This window comes from Phyllostomus hastatus, unplaced genomic scaffold (assembly GCF_019186645.2).
Source record: "Phyllostomus hastatus isolate PE091 unplaced genomic scaffold, TTU_PhHast_1.1 phas_contig_80, whole genome shotgun sequence".
NCBI lineage: Eukaryota > Metazoa > Chordata > Mammalia > Chiroptera > Phyllostomidae > Phyllostomus > Phyllostomus hastatus.
Window position 1 is genome coordinate 39,645,625 of NW_025333960.1, and position 19,592 is coordinate 39,665,216.

The 19,592-nt window shown below is 56.6% G+C and overlaps 1 protein-coding gene across 3 annotated transcripts in view; it reads left to right on the plus strand.

Annotated features, from left to right (window-relative positions):
• CTIF (cap binding complex dependent translation initiation factor) overlaps nt 1–19,592 on the plus strand; it is a 253,727-nt gene that overhangs the window by 111,237 nt on the left and 122,898 nt on the right. For all 3 annotated transcript variants that reach the window (XM_045849928.1, XM_045849927.1, XM_045849930.1), the window contains exon 7: nt 13,873–13,949. In XM_045849928.1, coding sequence (XP_045705884.1) covers nt 13,873–13,949 — 77 coding nt within the window. The remainder of the gene's footprint in view (nt 1–13,872; nt 13,950–19,592) is intronic.

Sequence of the window (19,592 nt, forward strand, 5' to 3'; positions counted from 1 at the left end):
TGGCTGGCTGGTGGGCAATTGAATGTTAGGCCGTTAGGAGCTTTTCTGATGATTCACCGGTGTTAACAGAGTACGCACTTGGTCGGTAGGGAACCATACTCTGTATCCAGAGAAATACAAAAATGAGAAATCTTAGATCTTACACAGGGCCAGCCTCGGCTGAGGTGACCGCCCACGTGCTGGGGTCTCAGAGGCTCTGGACCTGTTTCCTGCCCCCCCCACCCCAGAGGGAAGAATAAACCCCGCCGCCTGGCTCACTTATTCCAAAAATGCTACTGTTGATTTTTTCCCCCTTTTGGTCTAAGGCAGCAGCTCCCAACTTGACCGCCCTTTAGAATCACCAGGAGCTCTTTTTTTTGTAAGATTTTATCTAGTTATTTTTAGAGGGAAAAGAAGGGAGAAAGAGAGAGAAATATCAATGTTTAAGAGAAACATCAATTGGTCAAACACTGATTGCTCGGTTGCCTCTCACACCCCCCCAGCCAGGGACCTGGCCCGCAACCCAGGCATGCGCCCTGACCCAGAATCAAACCGGTGACCTTTCGGTTTGTGGAACAACGCCCAACCTCCTGAGCAACACTGGTCAGGGCACCTGGAGCACTTGTTAAATCCCCACGTCCTGGGCAGCACCCCAGGCCACTTGCATCCGTGCTTCTGGGGTGGGACCTGGGCCTCGGGGTGTTTGAAAGCTCCCAGTGAGAGAGGGGCAGGGGGAATCAGTGAGTAGCCCGGACTGAGAGCCACTGACCTTAGGTGTTTCTTGTTTGAAATGTAAATGTAATCCTTTTATCCTCATCTTAGGGGACTGAATTCGCCAGGCCCTTCCCTAAAAGCAGGCCCAAGTAGCAGTGGGGTTCGGGGAGGGGGGTAGCAGGAGGGAGGACATGAGGGGGTTGGACACGTGTCAGCTGCAAGAAGGCAACACGGGTGGGGGAGGGGTGGTCGGTACTCAAAGAGAGAAGACAAAATGCTGCCGAATGCACTTGGCCTCCTAGCAACTCTCTAGAGCAGGTGGGCAAAATGGCCCGTGGACCAAATCTGGCCCCCCACCAGCATTTATAAATAAAGCTTTATTGGGACACAGCCCTGCTCCTATGCTATGCTGTGGCTGCTTTTGCTGTAAAACAGCAAGGGTGAGCAGTCGTGGCAGAGACTGTGTGGCCTGCCGAGCCTGAAATATTTACTTTCTGGCTTTTTACAGAAAAAGTTTGCCAGCCCCTGCCCTAGAGAGCTGACCCTGCGTGCACTTCCTAGCTGCAGCGTATGCACTAACACAGATGCTCAGAACTTTGGAAACCGCTTCCTAGCCTCTTTGCAATGTTTCAGTTGCTGCTAAACCAGAGCAGAGTGTGCTGCTAGGTGTCTGAGACTAAGTCGTGTTGGGCCAAGACCTGGCTGTCCTCTCTCCACCCTCGGGTGGCAGGCCTTGGGTGGCCGGCGCTGCAGGCTGCTGGCCTCTGGCCCCAAGCAGCCACTTGGAGTTACCCCAGTGGCCCGAACAGATGTTACTGTCCTCCTGTGAGCTATGAGGTGCGATGATTGGGAGGTCCCACGTCAACATCTGATAGATTTAAGAGGCTGGAATGACTGAGCTGGGAATGAGCTCCTGTTCTGACCAAGGAGGATGGAGCCAAGGCAGGGGCCTGCAGGAGGAAGAGGCTTTGGAGACGCGGAGAGGAGACTGTCGGGAGCTGTGCTTGACCAGGGCAGGGGGTGGCCAGGAAGTGCCTGGAGCCCACGCCTCAAAGCCCTGTGTCCAGGCTCCCGTGTTCCCCTCCACCCCTTCTTGAACCATCACTAGGCCCCTGAAAGTAGGTCACATCACCGTCTGCTGCAGAGACATGGAGGGAAACAGATACCAACTAGGTCACCAGAGCTGCCGGTGCCTGGTGAGCCAGCCGAAGCCAATGGCTGCCCAAGTGCAGACAACCCATAAAGACTCTTTTATGTGGCAGAGAATCCTTAATGGCCCACATCCACACAACAAAAGGTCAGCCCTGCTTTCTGGAAATGGAACGAGTAATTGAATTTCTGAAATGGTACATTTCCTGTAGTCAGAGAGAGGTACGACCCGTGTCCTTAAAGTATTCACTTAAAAAATTAATAAGTGGGAGGCAATTATTTCTTTTACCAAAGATACTTGCAGTCGCACTTATAATTTCCTAGTACAGTTAAAATACAATTCTACGCAGAAATTTCTTTTTGCATGCAAGCAGATTTTTAAGGACTCATCTCTGTCTGCTGCTTTGCTATCTTGCTTCCTAATTGGAAACCTGCATTAGACCATGTTCCTTTTTGACAATGCACTTGTCATGGAGGTCCATTATTTTTGCACGGTGCTGATCATATTCATATTTAGCTTGGCAGCATCGCTATTAGTGACTTCATTTGGGAGGAGAGGGAGGGAAGAAGCCAGGTATGCTCAGCACGGGCCAAGTACAGCAGCCCTGCGAATTTAAATTGTCTAGAGTGAATCCAGGGAAAACCAAGAGTGGGGTTCCCCTTCTCGTGCCTCATTGGAAACTATGTTCACTGCTCACTCATTCATTTTCTCATTCCGCCAACAAGTGCTCGTTGAGTACCTGCTGTGGTAGTGCTGTGCGGAGTCCATTGCGATGGAACCTGGGGTGTCTGTTGCCTGAGAAATGCACCTCCACTGGCTCCTGGACCACGCTTGCTGTGGCTGGCGCTCAGTGGCAGATCTGCCACTCTGATGGGTGTGGTGGGGTCCTGAGCCTCTGGGTCCCAGCTCCACCACGCACGTGCCGCCTTTCTTTAGGCCTGCTATCTTATGTCCTCCATCCTCCTCTTCCTCTCCTGTAAGAGAACGGATAATAGTAGCACCTCCCTCTCGGGGTTGTTGTGAGGCCGAGGTTAGTTAATCCAGGTAACGCCCTCACCTCAGTGCCTGCCTCAGTAAGTGATAGATGCTGTTATTACTGTCATCGAAGCTCAGAATCCTTGCAGACATCATTTAGTTTCTTCTGTGGTAAGGAGACTTTTGTTGAATACCTTCCAGGATGAAGGAATTGCTCACTCAGCGGAACATACTCCTGGGGCAGGACTGGAGGGAAGGAAAGACGTGGCAGGCTCCCTTCCCCCCATTGTTGGGCCGGCTCATCCCCTTCGCACTCGGCTCGAGCATGCCCTCACCTCGAGCATGCCCTCACCTCACCGTCTCCTTCTTGACTTTCTTACTGCCCGGGGGTGGCCGAGCGGGCGGCCAGCAGAACCTGTTGCGGACCCTGGAACCCGGAGTGCTCCAGGCAGGCTCTTCCCGCGCGTCCGAGCTGCCTCCCACACACGCTCTCCCTTCACGTGCCCCATGACGGTCCATGTCATTGGCCAAGTGGGAGACTCTCAATGAGCCGCTGCAGCGTGTAAGAGGCTGCTCCGGAGGTGAAACTAGGGGCTCCGGTAGGGAAGGCAGGAGCCTGAGGTCTCCCCGGAGCCTCCTGGCCCTCATCGAGGCAGTGGTCCCCGCTGTGATCTGTTCCTCACCTTCAGGCCCAGTGCACCGGGCGAAGAGCACAGATCCAGGGCAGAGAACGGGGCTGGAGTCTACCCCGGAATCCCTGACTGTGACCCAGCAGGGGCCGCTGAGTGCGGCACCCCTATCGGTGCCTGACTCCTGGCCACAGCTGGGGCTGTCCCACTCTGAAACTGCCTTGTGCAGGGGAAACCTTGTTTGGAATTCCTAAGGGGACCACGCCCACTTCCGTCGCTGGTGGCCGCGAGAAGGGCACCAGGTGTTAGACCGCTGGGGTCAGACGGGACCTTGGCTCCACAATCTCGGGACTTGAGTTCTGGCTGGGAAAGAATTCAGAGCCAAGACTCAAACTAGAAGAGAGAGTTTATTTAGAAAGTCACAGAGGTAGACGTGAGCTGTGGAAGACGGGCTGAGGAAACGAGTTACGGTGGCAGAGAGAAGGGTCCTTGGAGCTTTGGGGAGAGGGAGGCAAAGGTGTGGGGCTGGTGGGGGGTCGCAGGAGAGCTTCAGGGAGGGAGAGCTCCCTGGGCCCCAGTAGGAAGGGCTTCGAAAGGAGGGGGTTTGGGGGGAGGTCCAAGGGGAGGGTCTCAATCGAATATTCATCAGCTCTCCAGGTGCGGCCTTTCAGGGGCGTGGTCTCTGCTGATTGGTCGGCACCCGGGCAGGGGTCTTTAGTCAGTGCCGCTGGGGCCGAGGCAGCCCTGGCCTCCCTTGTCTGGTGGTGCTGCTCTTCTGGGCCTGGAGCTGAGACCGGCTGAGGCCTAGATGCTATCTCCAGGGAGGAAAGGTCAGGGGTCCCAACCGCAGGACCAGCGATGGGGTGGGGAGGAGAGGTCACCCTCTGGGGAAGGTCCTTGTTTTCCCAGTTTTGTCTGTTGCTAGGTGCTCAGGGCTTCCTGCCCTGGTGACCTTCTGTGCCTCACCCATCGCCCTTGCTCTGCTCGGGTCTGTCTAACTGCTGACCTCACTCGGACCGGATCCTGCCACTCACCCGTTCCTCTTCCACGGCAGGGTGCAACTCCGGGTCTCACCACCCTGGCGTCTGTCCCTTGTGTGACCCCTGCAGGCCCTGTTCCTCCCCTGGGGTGCCCTGGGGACCCAGGTCTTCGTTGTCTGTTGCACAGAACTGAAGAAACTGAAGGAGTGTTGCCGTCGTAAGCACTGGCCCTCGCAGTTTCACGCCGAGGGCTGCTGGGGCCATCGAGCATCCTGGCGTCTTGCAACCTAGGAGATGTTGCCTGGCCGAGGGCCACAGGCCCCTGGTCACCTGTAAGTGTTGTTGGTTCACAGTGGATAGAATGGGGATGGCCCAACTCTGGTCCACCCAGGGTTGTCGGTCAACCTCCCTCCAACGAGCACTTACGGAGGGCTGCAGTGTTCAGGCCACTGTGGGGCCTGCGGAAGCTAGGAAACACGGCCCCTGAGCTCCTGAAATCTGACAGTGTGCGTGGGGAAGCAAGCGTGCAGGCGACTGCCTAGTCTACGTGGACACCAGCATGGAGTGCTAGGAAGAGTTCGTCCAACGTGCTGTGTGACCAGAGGGATGGATTCTGATGGGGATCCGGGCCAGTTTGGCAGGGTGGAACATTTATGCCAATGGCAACTCTTGGACAGGATTTCGGGGTGAGCAGAAGTGGGAGAGATGTTCAGACAGAGGGAAGAGCTAGAACGAGGACTGTGCACCCACGTGCCGTTCCACCTACCGATCCCAGACCACCGCCCAGGTGGGTAACATCAGTCCGCCTTGGAGGCTGGGGCACCAGTGCTGGTCTGTCTTCTCGTGAGCCTGCCTCATGGACTTTTTGGGGATTTGGGTCTTATGTCTGTCGTGGACACATCACTCACTCGGGGCCAGAGTGCAGGCACGTACATCCAGTCTTGCCCGGGCTTTCCCTGGGGCTGCAGAGCAGCAGTGGTGCCATTCCCCACGGCCGTCGGCGCCTCTCGCTTTCCTCGCGCACCTCCCTGCCTCTGGTCTGCTGTGGCCTGAAGGTGTCGCCCCCTTCGGTTTGGCAGTGCTCCCTGGACCCTCGGAAAGTGTCCCTCATCAGGGGTGGGGAGAGCATCTGTCTGCGCCAGGCCCGTGCTCATGTGGCTGTCCCCGTGTCAGCAAGCACCTGAGACACGACCATGAGCCCAGGTGGCCTGCTTCTGGGACTGCTTCTGGGCCCTTGGTCCAGGGCTTGCGCGCTGGACATGGGGCCAGAGCCACTGGGTTGCATTTGGTCCTTGACACAAAAGGGTCATAGTCATCCCTTCAACACCCTGTCTGTGCACACACACACAAAAGCACACAGAGACACACACAGACATACATACACAGACACACAGATGCACACACATGGACATACACACAAAGGCACACACAGACACACACAGAGAAACACACACATACAAAGGCACACACAGAGAGATGCACATGCACAAAAACAGACACTCAACGGCCCTGGTTGCAAAACAAAGAACTGATGATGATGACGGTTGAACAAGGATCACCCCAGGAATGGTCTCCTGTTTCTAACATTTCTCTCTTGGTTCTTAGCCCCTGTCCTTTGCATCAGTGTTGTCACCTATGTTTTCTGTTCATTCAGAAATTATCAAGTAAATGTCACTGGTGTTCGAGTTTACCCGTGGGCTCTCCCAGATGCTCTGCCAGTGGGGGCGGGGCGGAGAGGGCTGTGTCTGCTTTCCGTGACCGCATGGGTGTGACCCAACCAACACTCAAAGTCCTGTTGTGCTGAATGACTTAAGACTTTTGGTTGCAAGAGACAGAAACCCAGCTCACAATATTTGGAAGATAAAAAGGAGAACTTCCTGGCCCATGAAATCCAAGGAAGGCTTAGAGGGTCCTGATGAAGGAGGTGGGAGGGATAACTGTTCTCGCCCTCGTTTTCCACAAGAAGGAGGACAGGGCTGGAAGAGAACTGCCCGGGGGTCTCCAAGTTCGGCCACAGAGCCGGGCCCCAGGTTGCCTAAAGGCTTAGCGCCAATGAGCAAGGCCTGTGCAAGCCAGTGATGCGCGTGAACTAGCGTCTGTAACCACAGTACCGGCAGCGGACCCTCGGGATGCTGGGTAAATGGGCTCTCGCCGCTGCCCCAGGCGGGATGTTCTTGTGCAATTCAGGGAGGTTACAGAAGCCGCTGAATCCTGCTCAGACAGCCTGCACGAGGCTCCTCTCCTCAGGAACGTGCGGTCCGTGGACCGGCTTCCACACGGCATCCAGAACAGAGCAGGGCTTCTCACAGCGGGTAGAGCGGGCATCCAGGGTGCGCATGGGGGGTGGCCAGAGGCAGGGATGGGTGCCAATAGCTCAGAGACAACCCCTAGATTTCTTTCCTGTTTACGTAAATCTCTGTTTTTATACTGGGACTCGGGCTAAGGCATTGTTTTTAAAAGGGCCTCTGCTGATTAAAAAAAATAAATTTAAAGTTAGACAACCATACATTTACACATGGCAAGCCAGCCCACCCTCCACCTTTCTGGAACAGGATGGCCTCTCTGAGCAGATACACAGCCTCAAGGTTCCAGGAATTCTAGAAACATTACCTGTTTATTTCAGCTTGGACGTGACCCACATATCCTGCCCACATGGAGGGAGGCCTGGGGAGGGCAACTTCTTAGAAGCTACGAACAAAACATGACCCCCGGCGGGAGGGAGGCTCCACTACGGAGACAAGTTCATTGTCAGAGGAATTGAACTTGGTGTTTTAATGGCCCTTGAAGCTGCCAAGTGTTATGGCTCCTTTGTACCATTTGCCCTTGGGAGACGGGGAATCTGGGGGTCCCAGCTGGCTTTGTCTGAGGGTCCGTCCCACCTCCTGGGGCTCCAGGTCTTCTTCTGAGCCAGACGATTCATGGGGCCCTCCGTTCTGAGTTATCTGGAATTTTCTAGAAGGAAGGAGGCTGTTTCCATGACTTTAAACAGCGTTCTTGAGAGTGACAGGAGCCTGGCGGGGACAGTGTGCAAGCTGGGGGAGAAGGGGAGAAGGGGCATGGTTCCCAAGAGGCCGGGGCAGAGTCGCTGCCCAGGCACGACCTAGCAGACAGGTGTGTCCCTGGAGAGAGCAGGAGACTGGGGCGGACCCCTTCCCCTTCGAGACCTCCCACCGCCACCTCACAGGGCCGGGATCCTCGGCCTTTCTTTCCAGCTGGGCCCTTCACCACCTCCTGCCCGAGGCTGTGGGGCTGGTGCTATTTGCCCAGGTCCAGAAGCCTGGGAGGTCCTTCCCTCAGCGGGAGGGCGCTTCTTGTGTGTGCAGTGCTCCCTCGCTCTGCAAGGAGCTGGTGCGTCAGAGACCAGGATAAGAGTCCTATGAGATGGTGAGGCCTGGGCGATTTCTATTAGGCCCAGGTCCAGGTTGAGTGGTCAGAGATCAAAGGTTACAGGGATATCAGGAAGCTCTCCCTTGGGGGGAAAGTGGGTATGGGGTTCCACGAAGCTACAGACCGTGGTATTGAGCTCCAAAGGGCACATCTAAACCTCGTCCAGCCAGACTGAGAGGGAGCGAGGCACAGCAGCAGCCAGCACTCCAGCCTGGGAGTGAAGGGCATGGCAAACTTGGCGCCCGTGAACCCCACCTTCTAACAGGAAGGAGCAGAGTCCTGCCAACGGGGCCATGGGCAGCAGCATCTCAGGGGACACGGCAAGCGCTCTGCAGGGAGGGCATGGGGAGGCCATTGGAACCTGTACGCAGTGACACCGGCTGACCAGCCTCAGGCCTGGTGGGGGGCCGTGTGGTCAGAAATGGGGTTTCCCAGCTGTGGCTCCAGCGTAGATTGGGCTTGGTCTCGGCCACTCCTCTGCACTTCTTGGGACCCAGAGTGCATGGCTGGGCTCCATGGGGTCAGAGGCAGGGCAGGAGAGAGCTGTTAGATGCCCCCAGGGGTTCAGCCTCCACGTCTCCACCCCGACTCAGTCAGCCAAGTGACATCACAGTTGGGAGCAGGAGCCTTGGAGGCAAAGATCTGGGCTGCTGCCAGCTGGTTGGGTGGCCTTGGGCGACTTCCTTGACCTTACTAAACCTCTTCTTCCATAAAAACGGCATGGCAATACAACATAATGGAATTGCCTGCTGAGCCCATAGCTCAACACAAATTCATCCCCTGCCTAACTTGGTTTCCTAGGGCCCACAAAGTGCCACAGATTTGGGAGGCCCAAGGTCAAGGTGTTGGCCAGGCCACAGTCCCTCCAAAGTTGCCAGGGAAGAACTGCTCTGGCCTCTTCTACCTTCCAGCAGCTTCCTGGCGTATGGCAGCACATCCCAGCTTTCATATGATATTCTGTTTGTAAGGACACCAGTTACTGGGTTTAGGTTCTACCCTGACCCAGCCTGACCTCTTCTTAACCTGATCACATCGAAGACACTCCATTTTCCAAATAAGGTCATGCTCACAGGTACACAGGGTTAGGATGCAACTAAATTTGGGGGCTCACAATTCTACTGACTGCAGGGGGGAAGACTACACAGATGGCACCGGGCAGACACTGCGGTCATGGGAACCGGCACTGCCCGACAGAGCACCCGGAGTCCCTGGCTCCTCCTGCAGTGCTGAGTGCTTCTCTGCACACTCTGTCGCAACGCTGGCGTCATTGGCCAGCAGGTCAAGGTCATAACGTGCCTTCTTTCCAGAGCCCCCCTTGAACCCTTAAGAGTCAGCTTAGGCGCCATCCTCTCGGCAGAGCTGCTCTGACCCTTCTCCCAGGCAGAGGCCCCCGTGCCTCCCTCAGGGCTGCCAGGGGCGTCTCTTCAACCTCTGCATTGCGCACATGCACGCTGGCCTCCTTGTCTGTGTCGCCCTGAGCTCCTGGGGCTGCGACTGGGTCTGTTCATCTGGAGTTCTGCACCAGCCACACCTGGCTCTTGCAGTAGGCCCCCAGTGCTGCTCGGATGAGGAAGGACCAAGGGTGGGCAGAGGGGTGGAGGCACTGTTGGGTAGATGTCCAGTAATGGAAAGGTCTTTCCTGACCACCCCCACCCAACCCCTGCCTTGTTCTGCTTTGCAGAATTTTTTTTTATCATTTATCACATTATCTACTCATTTGTTTGTCTCCGCTTTCACTAGAAGGGATGCTCTTAAGAACAGTCATTTTGCCTGTTTTTTACTGCCGTGGCTGCCGTGCCTGAAACAGCAACATTTACAGGATGGGTGGATGAATGGAAGAGTGGATGGGTGAGTGGATGGAGGGCAAGGCAGTCTGTGGCCCAGTGAAAGTGAGGCCCCTCTCAGAGTCTGCTGGTCCCAGAGCCATGGGCGCGCATGCTGTCCTGGCTCAGTGTCCTTGCTTAGCCCGCCCTCCCTCCTTCCCTCCCTCTGCCCCGACCCCCAGACCCAGGGTTTACTTGTTTATAGTTGTCACTCAGGCCAAGGCCCTCGCCCTCCCAGGCTGGGGCCAGCAGCTGTGCCCCGGAATGGGCGGGCTTTACATAATATGTTCCTGCAACCAGACAGTAATGTGCTGCCCGCAGTGCTGTGTCTTTCACAGGGCTGACCTCCGGGGGGGGGGGGGCATGTGTGTATGCTTCACGTGTACTCTGCCAGTGCCGCGTGCAGCAGTATCATCTTCCCTCCCTCCCTGGAGAGCCTTGGTTTATATAATCTACTTGTCTCCCAGGCCCACTTAGTCATTGAAAGTGGTCAGAGGTTAGACTGAGGGGAATGCAGCCAGGTCTCCGAGCTGAAGGGGGAAAGGTTCTTATGGAGAGAAGTGGAAGAGAACCAGGCGGGCCTGGGAGGTGCAGGGTGATGCCGCAGAGGCACCTGACTCCCACCGACGAGACACACAAACCAGCTGGTAAACCAGAAGGCCAGGGGAGGGGGTCCTCCCTGGACTGAGCTCCCCGTGCAGCTCTTTCAAAGCACGGAGGGAGGGAGTGGGAGAGTTTGTTGAGTCGAGAACTAGAGCAAAGGCCAGTTGTACTTTCAAAGGATGATTCCGACAAGTCTGATCAATTTCTCCTTCTCCGCGGAAGGGATATGTCCTGCCTGAAGGGCAGGGAGGGGTCTCTGGCTGAGAGCTGGAACACCATCTCCCTGGCCAGGCCTGGAGATGCCAGTTTATTTTCCTTTCCAGATTCCTTGTCATCCTGTCACGGGTGCTCCCTGTCTGGGACATGCCACCCTTCCCCACTCTATCTTGTAGACAGTGTCTTAGGATAGCCGCTTGCTAGAAGATGAGTGAGAGACGCACACTTTGCGTTGTGACTGAGTCTTTTTCCTCTTCCTCCTCCTCCTCCTCCTGACACCTGCTGTTCCCTCTGCCAGGAATACACTGCTCCCAGATATTTTTCCACCTTTATAAATTTGAGATACTATTTACATACCCTAAAATTCACCCTTTCAAAGTGTAGAATTAAATGGTTTGGGGCATATTCACAGGGCTGTGCGACCATTACTGCTGTCAATTCCAGACTATTTCCATCACCCCGAAAGGAACCCCGTGTCATTAGCAGCAGCTCCCCGCGCTCCCTCTTCCCAGCAACCACTGACCTTCCTGGTTGTCCCTGCAGATCTGTGTGCACTACACATTTCATTCAAATGGAGCCATACAAGGTGTGGGTTTGGTCCCCACCTTCGTTCCCTGAGCGTGAGGTGTTCAAGGCTCGCCCGTGTGGCAGCACGTGCCAGAACTTCCTTCCTTTCCATTGCCCTCTAATACCTTTTCCTTCCCTAGTCATCAGTTGGTGGGCGTGTGGGTCCCTTCCATTGTTGGCAGTTACGAATACTGCTGTTATGTATGAGTCGTACTTACCTCCCGCCAGTGACTTTAAAAAGCTTTTGGTAGCCCAGGTCAGCCGCTTATTTGATGGCAGGTGCGTGGCTAAATACAAACTTCCTCCCTCTTTCTGCTTCTGTTGGCCTCTTCCTCGCCCCTGTGGGCACTAAGATGCGGTCGTTTTTGAGGGAGGGTGGGCGGCATCTTGAACTGTGGGCGCCAGCTCGACACCAACCGCCAGCTTGGGTGTGAGGAGCGAAGTGGCGGATCGGGGAGGGCCCTCCAATGGAACGTGTGTAAAGGCCGCGCCCCCCGCTGAATGCTGAGGGCCCGGACGTCCTGTGTACGGCGTGAGCGCCCCGAGGAGAGCGGGCTCATTCCTGCGCTCACCGGCAAGAGGAGGAGCCCGACTGAATGTCCCAGTTCGGCTCCAGAGCCCTCCTTTGACCTATTACGATATTTTACATAGATGTACATGCATAGGCATTTTTTATCTTCTTAAGATTTTATGTCTTTATTTTTAGAGAGAGGAGAAGGGAGGGACAAAGAGAGGGAGAAAAACATCGATGTGAGAGAGAAACACCAATTTACTGCCTCTCGCACGCACCCCGACCAGGAACCGAACTTGCAACCCAGGCGTGTGCCCTGACTGCATTGAACCGCAACCTTTCCAGTTTGTGGGATGACACCCAGCCCGCTGAGCCATACCAGTCAGGGCAACACATGCATATATATTAATTTGGGGGATGGATGGAGGCACACAGAACTCTCAGCTGTGGCTTCTTTAGAAGCCCTAAGTGGCCCTGCACGCCCCCTGGGCTACACTGAGTCCTAGCAGAGAGTTGGGGACACCCAAGGGCAGCTACCTCCTGTTTTGGCCATTTGGGGCGGACAGGAGGTCAGGATGCAGGTAGAGCCCAGGACTGCAAGGCCCAGGGAGGGCCAGGCGTTGTGGACAGCTCCCTCTGCCCGGCTGGAGCTGGGATCCCACTCCAGACCACCAGCTTGAGAGGGAGCCTCTGCTTCCGTCCATTGTCTCGGCCGGGCACACCCAGCGTGTTCCTGCGGTGACCTGAGACGGAGGGAAGGGGCCAGCCGGAGCTGGGCCGGGGTGGGAGAGGGGAAGTGAGAGGGGAAGATGTGGTGTTTTTCCTTGTTTGTGTTTTCTATTAAAGAAAGCAAATAATGTCCTTTGAGAAAACCATTAAACAAAGCACATCCTAAAGCCACAGAGGCCCATTGTGGCCGCCTGGAGCCCGGAATTCATTCATGCCCTTTTGGCTGCATTGTTGGAGGCAAGATAGGGTGGGAGGGAGACACGTATTGAAATATACTTTGCAATGTGTCATTGCCTCCCTGGACTCAACAGCAGTCGAGGCCGAGTGCCAGTAACACCAGGGTCCCTGTGTCCTCCTGAGCTCCTCGCTTCTCAGCACCCCCCTGGGGAGCTCCCCCCAACTGCCAACCCTGGCACAGCCAGAGCGGCCATTGTCTACCCCCCACCGCCCTCGCCTAGGTCAGGGGCTGAACGCTGACCCCCAGAGTCAGCAGAGCCGTCCGGTGTGGAGCCCAAATGCGAGGCTGCTCGTGCCCTCACCACAGAGGGGCCGGGCTGCAGCCCCACAGAGCCCAGTCTTCCATTCACCCTGTGAGCTCTCGGGCCCTGGTCTCCCTGTCCGTAGAGTGGGGGTGGCCCAGGTAGGCTCCCCCTGACCACAGCCCAGAGCACTGGGCCTGGTCACTTCCTCTCTCACCCTGGGCATGCCCAGGGTCCCCTGGACTCCAAGTCAGCCTGCTCCCAGGTCTCCCAGACGCCCAGGCCTAGATACCCCTTGCCCCAGCCCCTGGCCGTCCGTGATGGACTGGCAGTGTTCTCCCCACGTCCCCCCAGAGCACACTTTTCTGCTGCTGCGGAGAGGGAGGCGGCAGGAGCAGAGCTGCCCAGCAGCCCGGCCTCTGCAAATAATCCTGCCTGGGCCTGGCATCGCTGGGCCAGCCCCGCGTTGTGAGCGGGGCGTCTCGCACGGTCATGAAGTAACTGTGTAAGTGTTGTCCTGATGACAACACGTACAACACTCTTAGGATTCCCCCAGTTTAAAGTTTTAAAGGGGATTTAGCTCTTAGCATGTTTGCCCGAACTGCTTCCTAGGAGCATAAGGGTAAACTTGCACAGGGGTCCTGGACGTGGATGAGGAGACCTGGGTCCTAGCACATCCCCCGTGTATGAGGCTCAGGGTTGGCGAGGGGCTGCGCCTCCTCAGTCCTCTCAGCAGCTCAGAGAGCAGGATGCTGGCGTTCCTGCTGTGTCGGGGGCTCGATGTCAGAGAAGCTGCTGCTCAGCCACACAGCCTACGAGCCCAGGACCTGGTCCCAGCTCTGGCGCAAACTCTGCAAGACCTCGCAGTGCTCGCTCCCCTCCCCGGACCTGCGCGCTCACATCTGTAATTTGAGTGACTGGATGTGACGAATCCTAAGGTCCCCTTTGGGTCCTGGCTGCTCTCGATTCTGGGATTCCAGCACCATTGCCTGGTGGGAAATTCCTCCACTCTAGCCCTTCCAGACACTCCATCTCTGTTCGGCATAGATGTCATTGGCGGTGCTTTGGTCCCGGGAGTTCTTATGCTCTCTCAGAAGTTGCTAACGATGCCCCTCCCCCCCACACCCCAGGGCTACCACCCGATGCCCCATGAAGTGGAGATTGCGCACACGAAGAAGTTGTTCCGGAGGAGAAGAAATGACCGAAGGTAGGAGAGAGCACGTCTCGAGCGTCGGGTTTCGTTTGCCTCTGCGGGCCGTCTGTAGCTCCGCCACTCCCGGCCTGTGCTTTGCTTTGCGTGATCACTAGCTGACCCCTGTGAGGCCGGCAATGGGGCTGGGAGCCAGCTGGGCAGTGACTGCTGTGCCTCTCTTGGTTGACCCCTGGGATGGATGCTTTCAGGAGTCCGGGGCAGGTCTTGACGTCCAGGGGGAGAAATGCTCTTTCTCCTGACCTTGCAGCAACAGCAGCAGTCCAAGGGGCTAGGACCCAGCCAACGACTGTGTTGAGACATGGCCTCCAGGAGGCTCCGGAGATCCCCATGCCAAGGGCATCTGTCTTTCCTCCGGCCCAGCTCCCCAGAGAGTTGTCCCCAGCCCGCACTCAGCTCTGCTGTGACAGGGGACACACAGCTCAGCACCCACACGTGCTCTCAGATGCCTGGAGAGTGTTAAGCTGAAGCAGAAACCAGGTTCTCCCTAGAGTTCGGGGCCCTGAGTAATAGATAGCAAGGGGCCGGGGAAAAGCGGCATACGGCAGCCCTGGGCAGAAACGCGCAGCTGAGGCTGGGCGTCCCGGGAGGGCGTGCCTTTGTTTCCCTAAGGGCGTTCTGGCACGGAAGGGGCTCCCAGGTTTATTGCAAATGGAAAACCTCGGGTGCAGAACGTTTGCAGAATGTGGCCATTTGTGCAAAAGGAGGCGTTAGAGTATTTTTTTGCTTGAATGTGTATAAATGATTTCTGAATGGAAATATTTTTTAAAAGGGTGGAGGGAAGGTGGGAAGAAGGAAGGAAGGAGGGAAGGAAGGAAGGAAGGAAGGAAGGAAGGCTGAGGAATTAAAATGAGGTGTTCCTCTAGAAGGAATTTCTTCTTAGATAAACATGATGGTTTGTGGTTTTACCCTTAATGAACAGAGAATGTTCTTGGAGAGCCGACATCCCCACTCAGAAAACTAGAAGTGCCTGTTTCTGTGCAGCTCCTTGAGATCAGAGCTGCGGCTGACCAAGGTCCCTGATCCTTCCCTGCACACTCGGGCCCTGAGCGTGGGGTGTTGGGTGGTGGCCAACCAGCCTGGGGTGGGTGGAGGACTGGGCACTGGAATGCCTCCTCGTCAGCTGGTGTGTCTAGCAGGTCTGAAACGGGAACAGTGAATGCACAGGGCGCCGGGAGGAGGGCAGTCCTGGCTGAGCAATCAGAACCGCTGCGCACCTTTATGCAGCGGCGTGAAAAGGGGGAACCGAGCCAGGAGAGCTGGAGAAGCCCCGCCCCTGGTTGTTGGGCGGTGTGTGGTGCTTTCTTCCTGTGCAGCTTCACAGAAGCTAATTCCTGGTTTCTGGGTTCCTGGCAGGCAGAAGATGAAGGCAGTGCCTCCTAAAGGGGGAATGGGGCTCACAGGGCCCTGGGGAGGTGTTGGGATGTGCAGAGGCTTGGTGTCCCTCCTCCCCTGCCCCGTGGGCCCCCAGAGTGTGTGTCTGGAGGTGTGGGAAGGCCCCGAGCTTCCGAATGAGAGGTCACCCTCTGACCTGCTTCCCCGGACTCAGCATCCAGGTCCCCACCTCCACTCGTGGGCCCGGTCTCCTGGCTCAGCGGGAGTCCCCTGGACAGTGGCAGGCCTCCGGAAAGCAGCAGCGTGACCCAGGAATGTAGGAAGAGGAGCGTGACATGCAGGCACTGGGAAGCTGCCCTTCCGCTGGGCTGCTCTTGGGCCAACAAAACGCCCCTGTTAGGTCAGCACACCTCGCAAAGGATGTGGGCCTGGGACAGAGTCCAAAGCCAGGCAATAAAGATGATTAAAGAGATGGAAAGTATGTCCTGCGAGGAGGGGCTAATGGACAGGGCCAGGGACTGAGAGGTTGTAGGGAAGGGACTTCACGCCGGCAAACCCACGAGAGACTCGTGCTGAGGGCCCCAAAGCTGAGGCAGTCAGCTGAAACGGAAGGGGAGCACGCCCGCTTGGACCGCAGGCAGACTCCAAGAGCAAGCGTCTTGACCGTCAGAGCTCAGATTCTGCACTTCGGGGCGATGGACGCACACGGAGCATGTGGTGTGTGTGCGCTGGGCACTCCACCTCTGTTCACAGTCTGGAATACAGTGCAGTCCATCTCCCAGCTGCCATGGAGTCCCAGGCATGGCACGTTTCAGGAGAAGAGCAAGCAGCCAGACAGCTGCAGGACCCCATTATCTGGAAGCATGACTTCAACCCCAGAGCCTCCAGCGTCCCTCTGGTGAGAACGTGTGGTTCTGACATTTGAGGGACAGCTGCAGAATATTATCATGCGGACCCTAACCTTCTCCGCTGATGACGCATCACAGTGGCCTTGCTAAGCCCCAGACCTTTGCATTTGACTTTGGTAGCTAACACTTTTGTAGAGCAGGTTAACTTTCCCAGTATGTGAGGCTTAAACCACATCAAGAGGCTTGCATGTCCTAGGTGGTAGAGGAAGAGGTGACCAGAATCAGGTTTGGTGGCCGAAAGGTGCAGCCAGCCTCTGTGCCATGCCTCTGGGGGAGAACAGGTGCTGTCCCCCCATTTAACAGATGCAGCGACAGAGACCAGGACTGTGAGCTAAGAAGTGGCAGAGCCACCCTTGCCTCCACTGACTCCAAACCTCTTTCCCTTTCAACTCTCCAACCTCAAGCGGACATCTGACCCAGAGAAGGCCAAGAGCAGGCAGCTGGTAGGTAGACAGTTGGGGTGTGGCTGCAGTGTCACATGAAGAGCAATGGCCTCCTCTATCCCCGTGGCGTCTCTGTGGCTCTCCTTGAAATGCCCGCAGGGGGCTGTGGCCTTCAGTCTCCCTGCAGAGTGACTGGATCAGTGTCCTGTCGCGGCAGACTCCCCACAGCACGGCAGGTCGCTGAGCCCGAGACCCTGTGGCATTCCATGGCCCGGGGCAAGGACTTGCACACTGGGCTCTAGTGCCCTCGTGCTCCTGCCAGTCTGTGTTCTCTCTCAACTCGGGGCGGGCTCTCAAGGGGTTTGGGGCTGCCCTTACTGCCTGCTCTTCCAGTTGATGAAGTCTGCGGCACGTGCTGTGGAATTAGACACTGAATGTGAACCCTGCCTCCTGCGCTCTGGTCTGGGCAAATTACTGCACACCCTGAGAACTCAATTCCTTCTGTAAAATGGGCCTAGCAATTGGGAGGCTGACATGAGCTACTCCCTGCAAAGTACCTGGAGACGGTCTCAGCACCAGCTCAGTCCTCCAGTCAGAGGGGGTTGGAGGCCCTTGGGAAACACTGGAAGGGGAGAGTGGATTGCAGATGTCTGCAGCCAGGGGTGGGCTGTCACCTCATGTGCCCAGGCAGGCAGGGTGTACTTGTGACCCCAGGGAGCTCTGCCTGTATCCCCTCCAGGGCACCCAGGATCATTGATCCTTCTCCCGGATGAGCTTTGACAGCTCTGCCCGCACTGCTGGGGCCAGCGGGGAAGCAGGGCCCTCCGGAGCAGCCCTCTGCACACGGCACCCGCATCCCGTGGGCAGCCGCGAGGGGCTCCGCGGTTAACATGGGGTTGTGCGCATCTTTTCCTCCTGCGACAGGAAAAGGTTAAGCTCTCGCGAACAGCACAAAGTTGTCCTCCTTTTCTTAAAACTTGAACTGGTAACTAGTTGTTTATTTGGGAAACTAGTCAGAGACCTTTGCTGATTTCAGACCAAACCATGCACTTCATGATGTGAGTGCACTGAAGGGGCACTTCACACGTTCCTCAAAGAGCTTCTTTGGCTTGGCGACTCCCTGGCTGGAAGCGGGGCGCTGAGGTCCGCCTCCTGCCGCCTCCCCCTCCCTTCCCTCAGGATGCGGGGCAGAGGTGCAGACTCTGAACCGGGCTGAGTCCTGGCCGTGTGCTCACCCGCTGCCTGTGTTGACCTTGAGTGAGCGCCCACCTCCGGGTGGGGGGGTTCTGTATGCCTGCCCTCCGTGGCATTGAACGAGATGAGCAAGCTAAGGCAGTGAATGAGCGTCTGTCAGAGTCCGCTCCTGGGAAGCTGACTCTGGGAGGCAGATTAATGGCAGGACGCTTGCTGAGCAGTGCCCTTGGGATCAACGGCATCGGCAGAGAGGGGAAGGGGCAGGATTGGCGCTGGGAGAAGGAGAGCTGCAGCGCGGTCTGGGCCGGAAGTTCCGACCCTACGGGTAGCTCTGAAGTTAGGGTGACTCTTCAGGGTGAAGGGGCAGGTCTTTATAGCCCCATGTCCACGGGTCATCGGATGGGGACTGCCCAGGGGTAGAGCGTGACCTTGGCCTGGCAGCTCTCCTAGCCCAGGGCAGTTTCCCTAGGAGCAGGCTGCCCGAGAACTCCAGCAAAGCGCCACCCAGTCCCCGGGTCTCCAGGTGGTGCTGTAGGGCCACACGCTGGACGCTTTGGGGGCAGCAGGTTCCCCAGCAGCTGCGACTGACTGTGACTGACTTGGTGCCTCCTTAACTGTAAAACCAGACGAGAATCTCCTCCCCCGTCCCCTTCCTTGTCAGCATGCGCCCAAACCCTCCTGGGGTGCCAGACTCTTTCTCTGGGGACGAAATTAGTGTCAGCCTTCGGATCTGATTTGCAAGCTCTCTGTGACGTCATCTAGGTCACGGATAAAAACAAACAGGGTAGTTTCAGAATTGTCATGAACCCTTATTAAGCCCACTCCTTGACAACCCTGGCAGCTCCAGCCCGTGCTGTGGTGGTCGTCACTGCTTACAGGAGACCCCTCATTGCATTCTGGGAGCCACCCGACCCCTCCTCCTCTTTTCCTCTGGGCTTGTGAGCCAGGGGGGCCCTGGGCGCACCCGCTGCCTCCTCAAACCCCATCTCTGGGGCGCTTGCCATTCCCTTCAGCACCGCATATCACTTCTCCGGCCAGGAGTCCTTCATCCTGTGACGGTGGCCGAGTCCCGGATCTTTCCCACCAGGACCCGAGCAGTGCCTGACCAAGTTCAGAGCTCTGGGTGCCTGTCAGCTCTTGCACGGGAGTTGTCCCCAAGGCCCCTGGGAAGGGCAGTCCATCCTCAATATTCATGGATTCCTGTTTGCAAACTTGCTTACCCTCTAGGATTTATTTGTAACCCAAATCTACTCCCTGTGCTTTCGTGGCCCATGTGGGCCTGCCCAGAATGCTGAGATGCCCGAGTTGCCCCGTCCCCACACCCCACACCCCTAGCCGAGGCTGAGCAGGAAGACAGTCTGTCTTCCGGCTGCAGTTCTCATCCTGCACACAGGCGTCCTAGCAGTGTTCTGTGCAGCGCCGAGGTCTTCGTATTCATGTGCTCTTCGCTGGTGAACTTGTTGTTGAAAATGACACCCGAGTGCGGTGCTGAAGTGTCGTCTAGTGCTTCTGAGCGCCAGGAGCTGCGATGTGCCCGACGGAGAAAATGCGTGTGTTAGATGCGCTTCGTTTGGGCATGCGTTACAGTGCTGTTGGCCGTGAGTTCAAGGTTGCTACGACGGATCGGCAACGTGTATTAAATAAGGTGTCTTTAAACAGAAACACGCATAAAACAGGTGGTATATTGATCAGTTGGAGAAATGTGGTGAGCAGAGGCTCCCGGGAACCTAACTCTGTATTTCCCCTGGGACCCACGGTTCAGTAGCTGCTGGTTCAGTGTTTCCGGGGGTTTGTAGAACATACCTACTGTGAGTAACGAG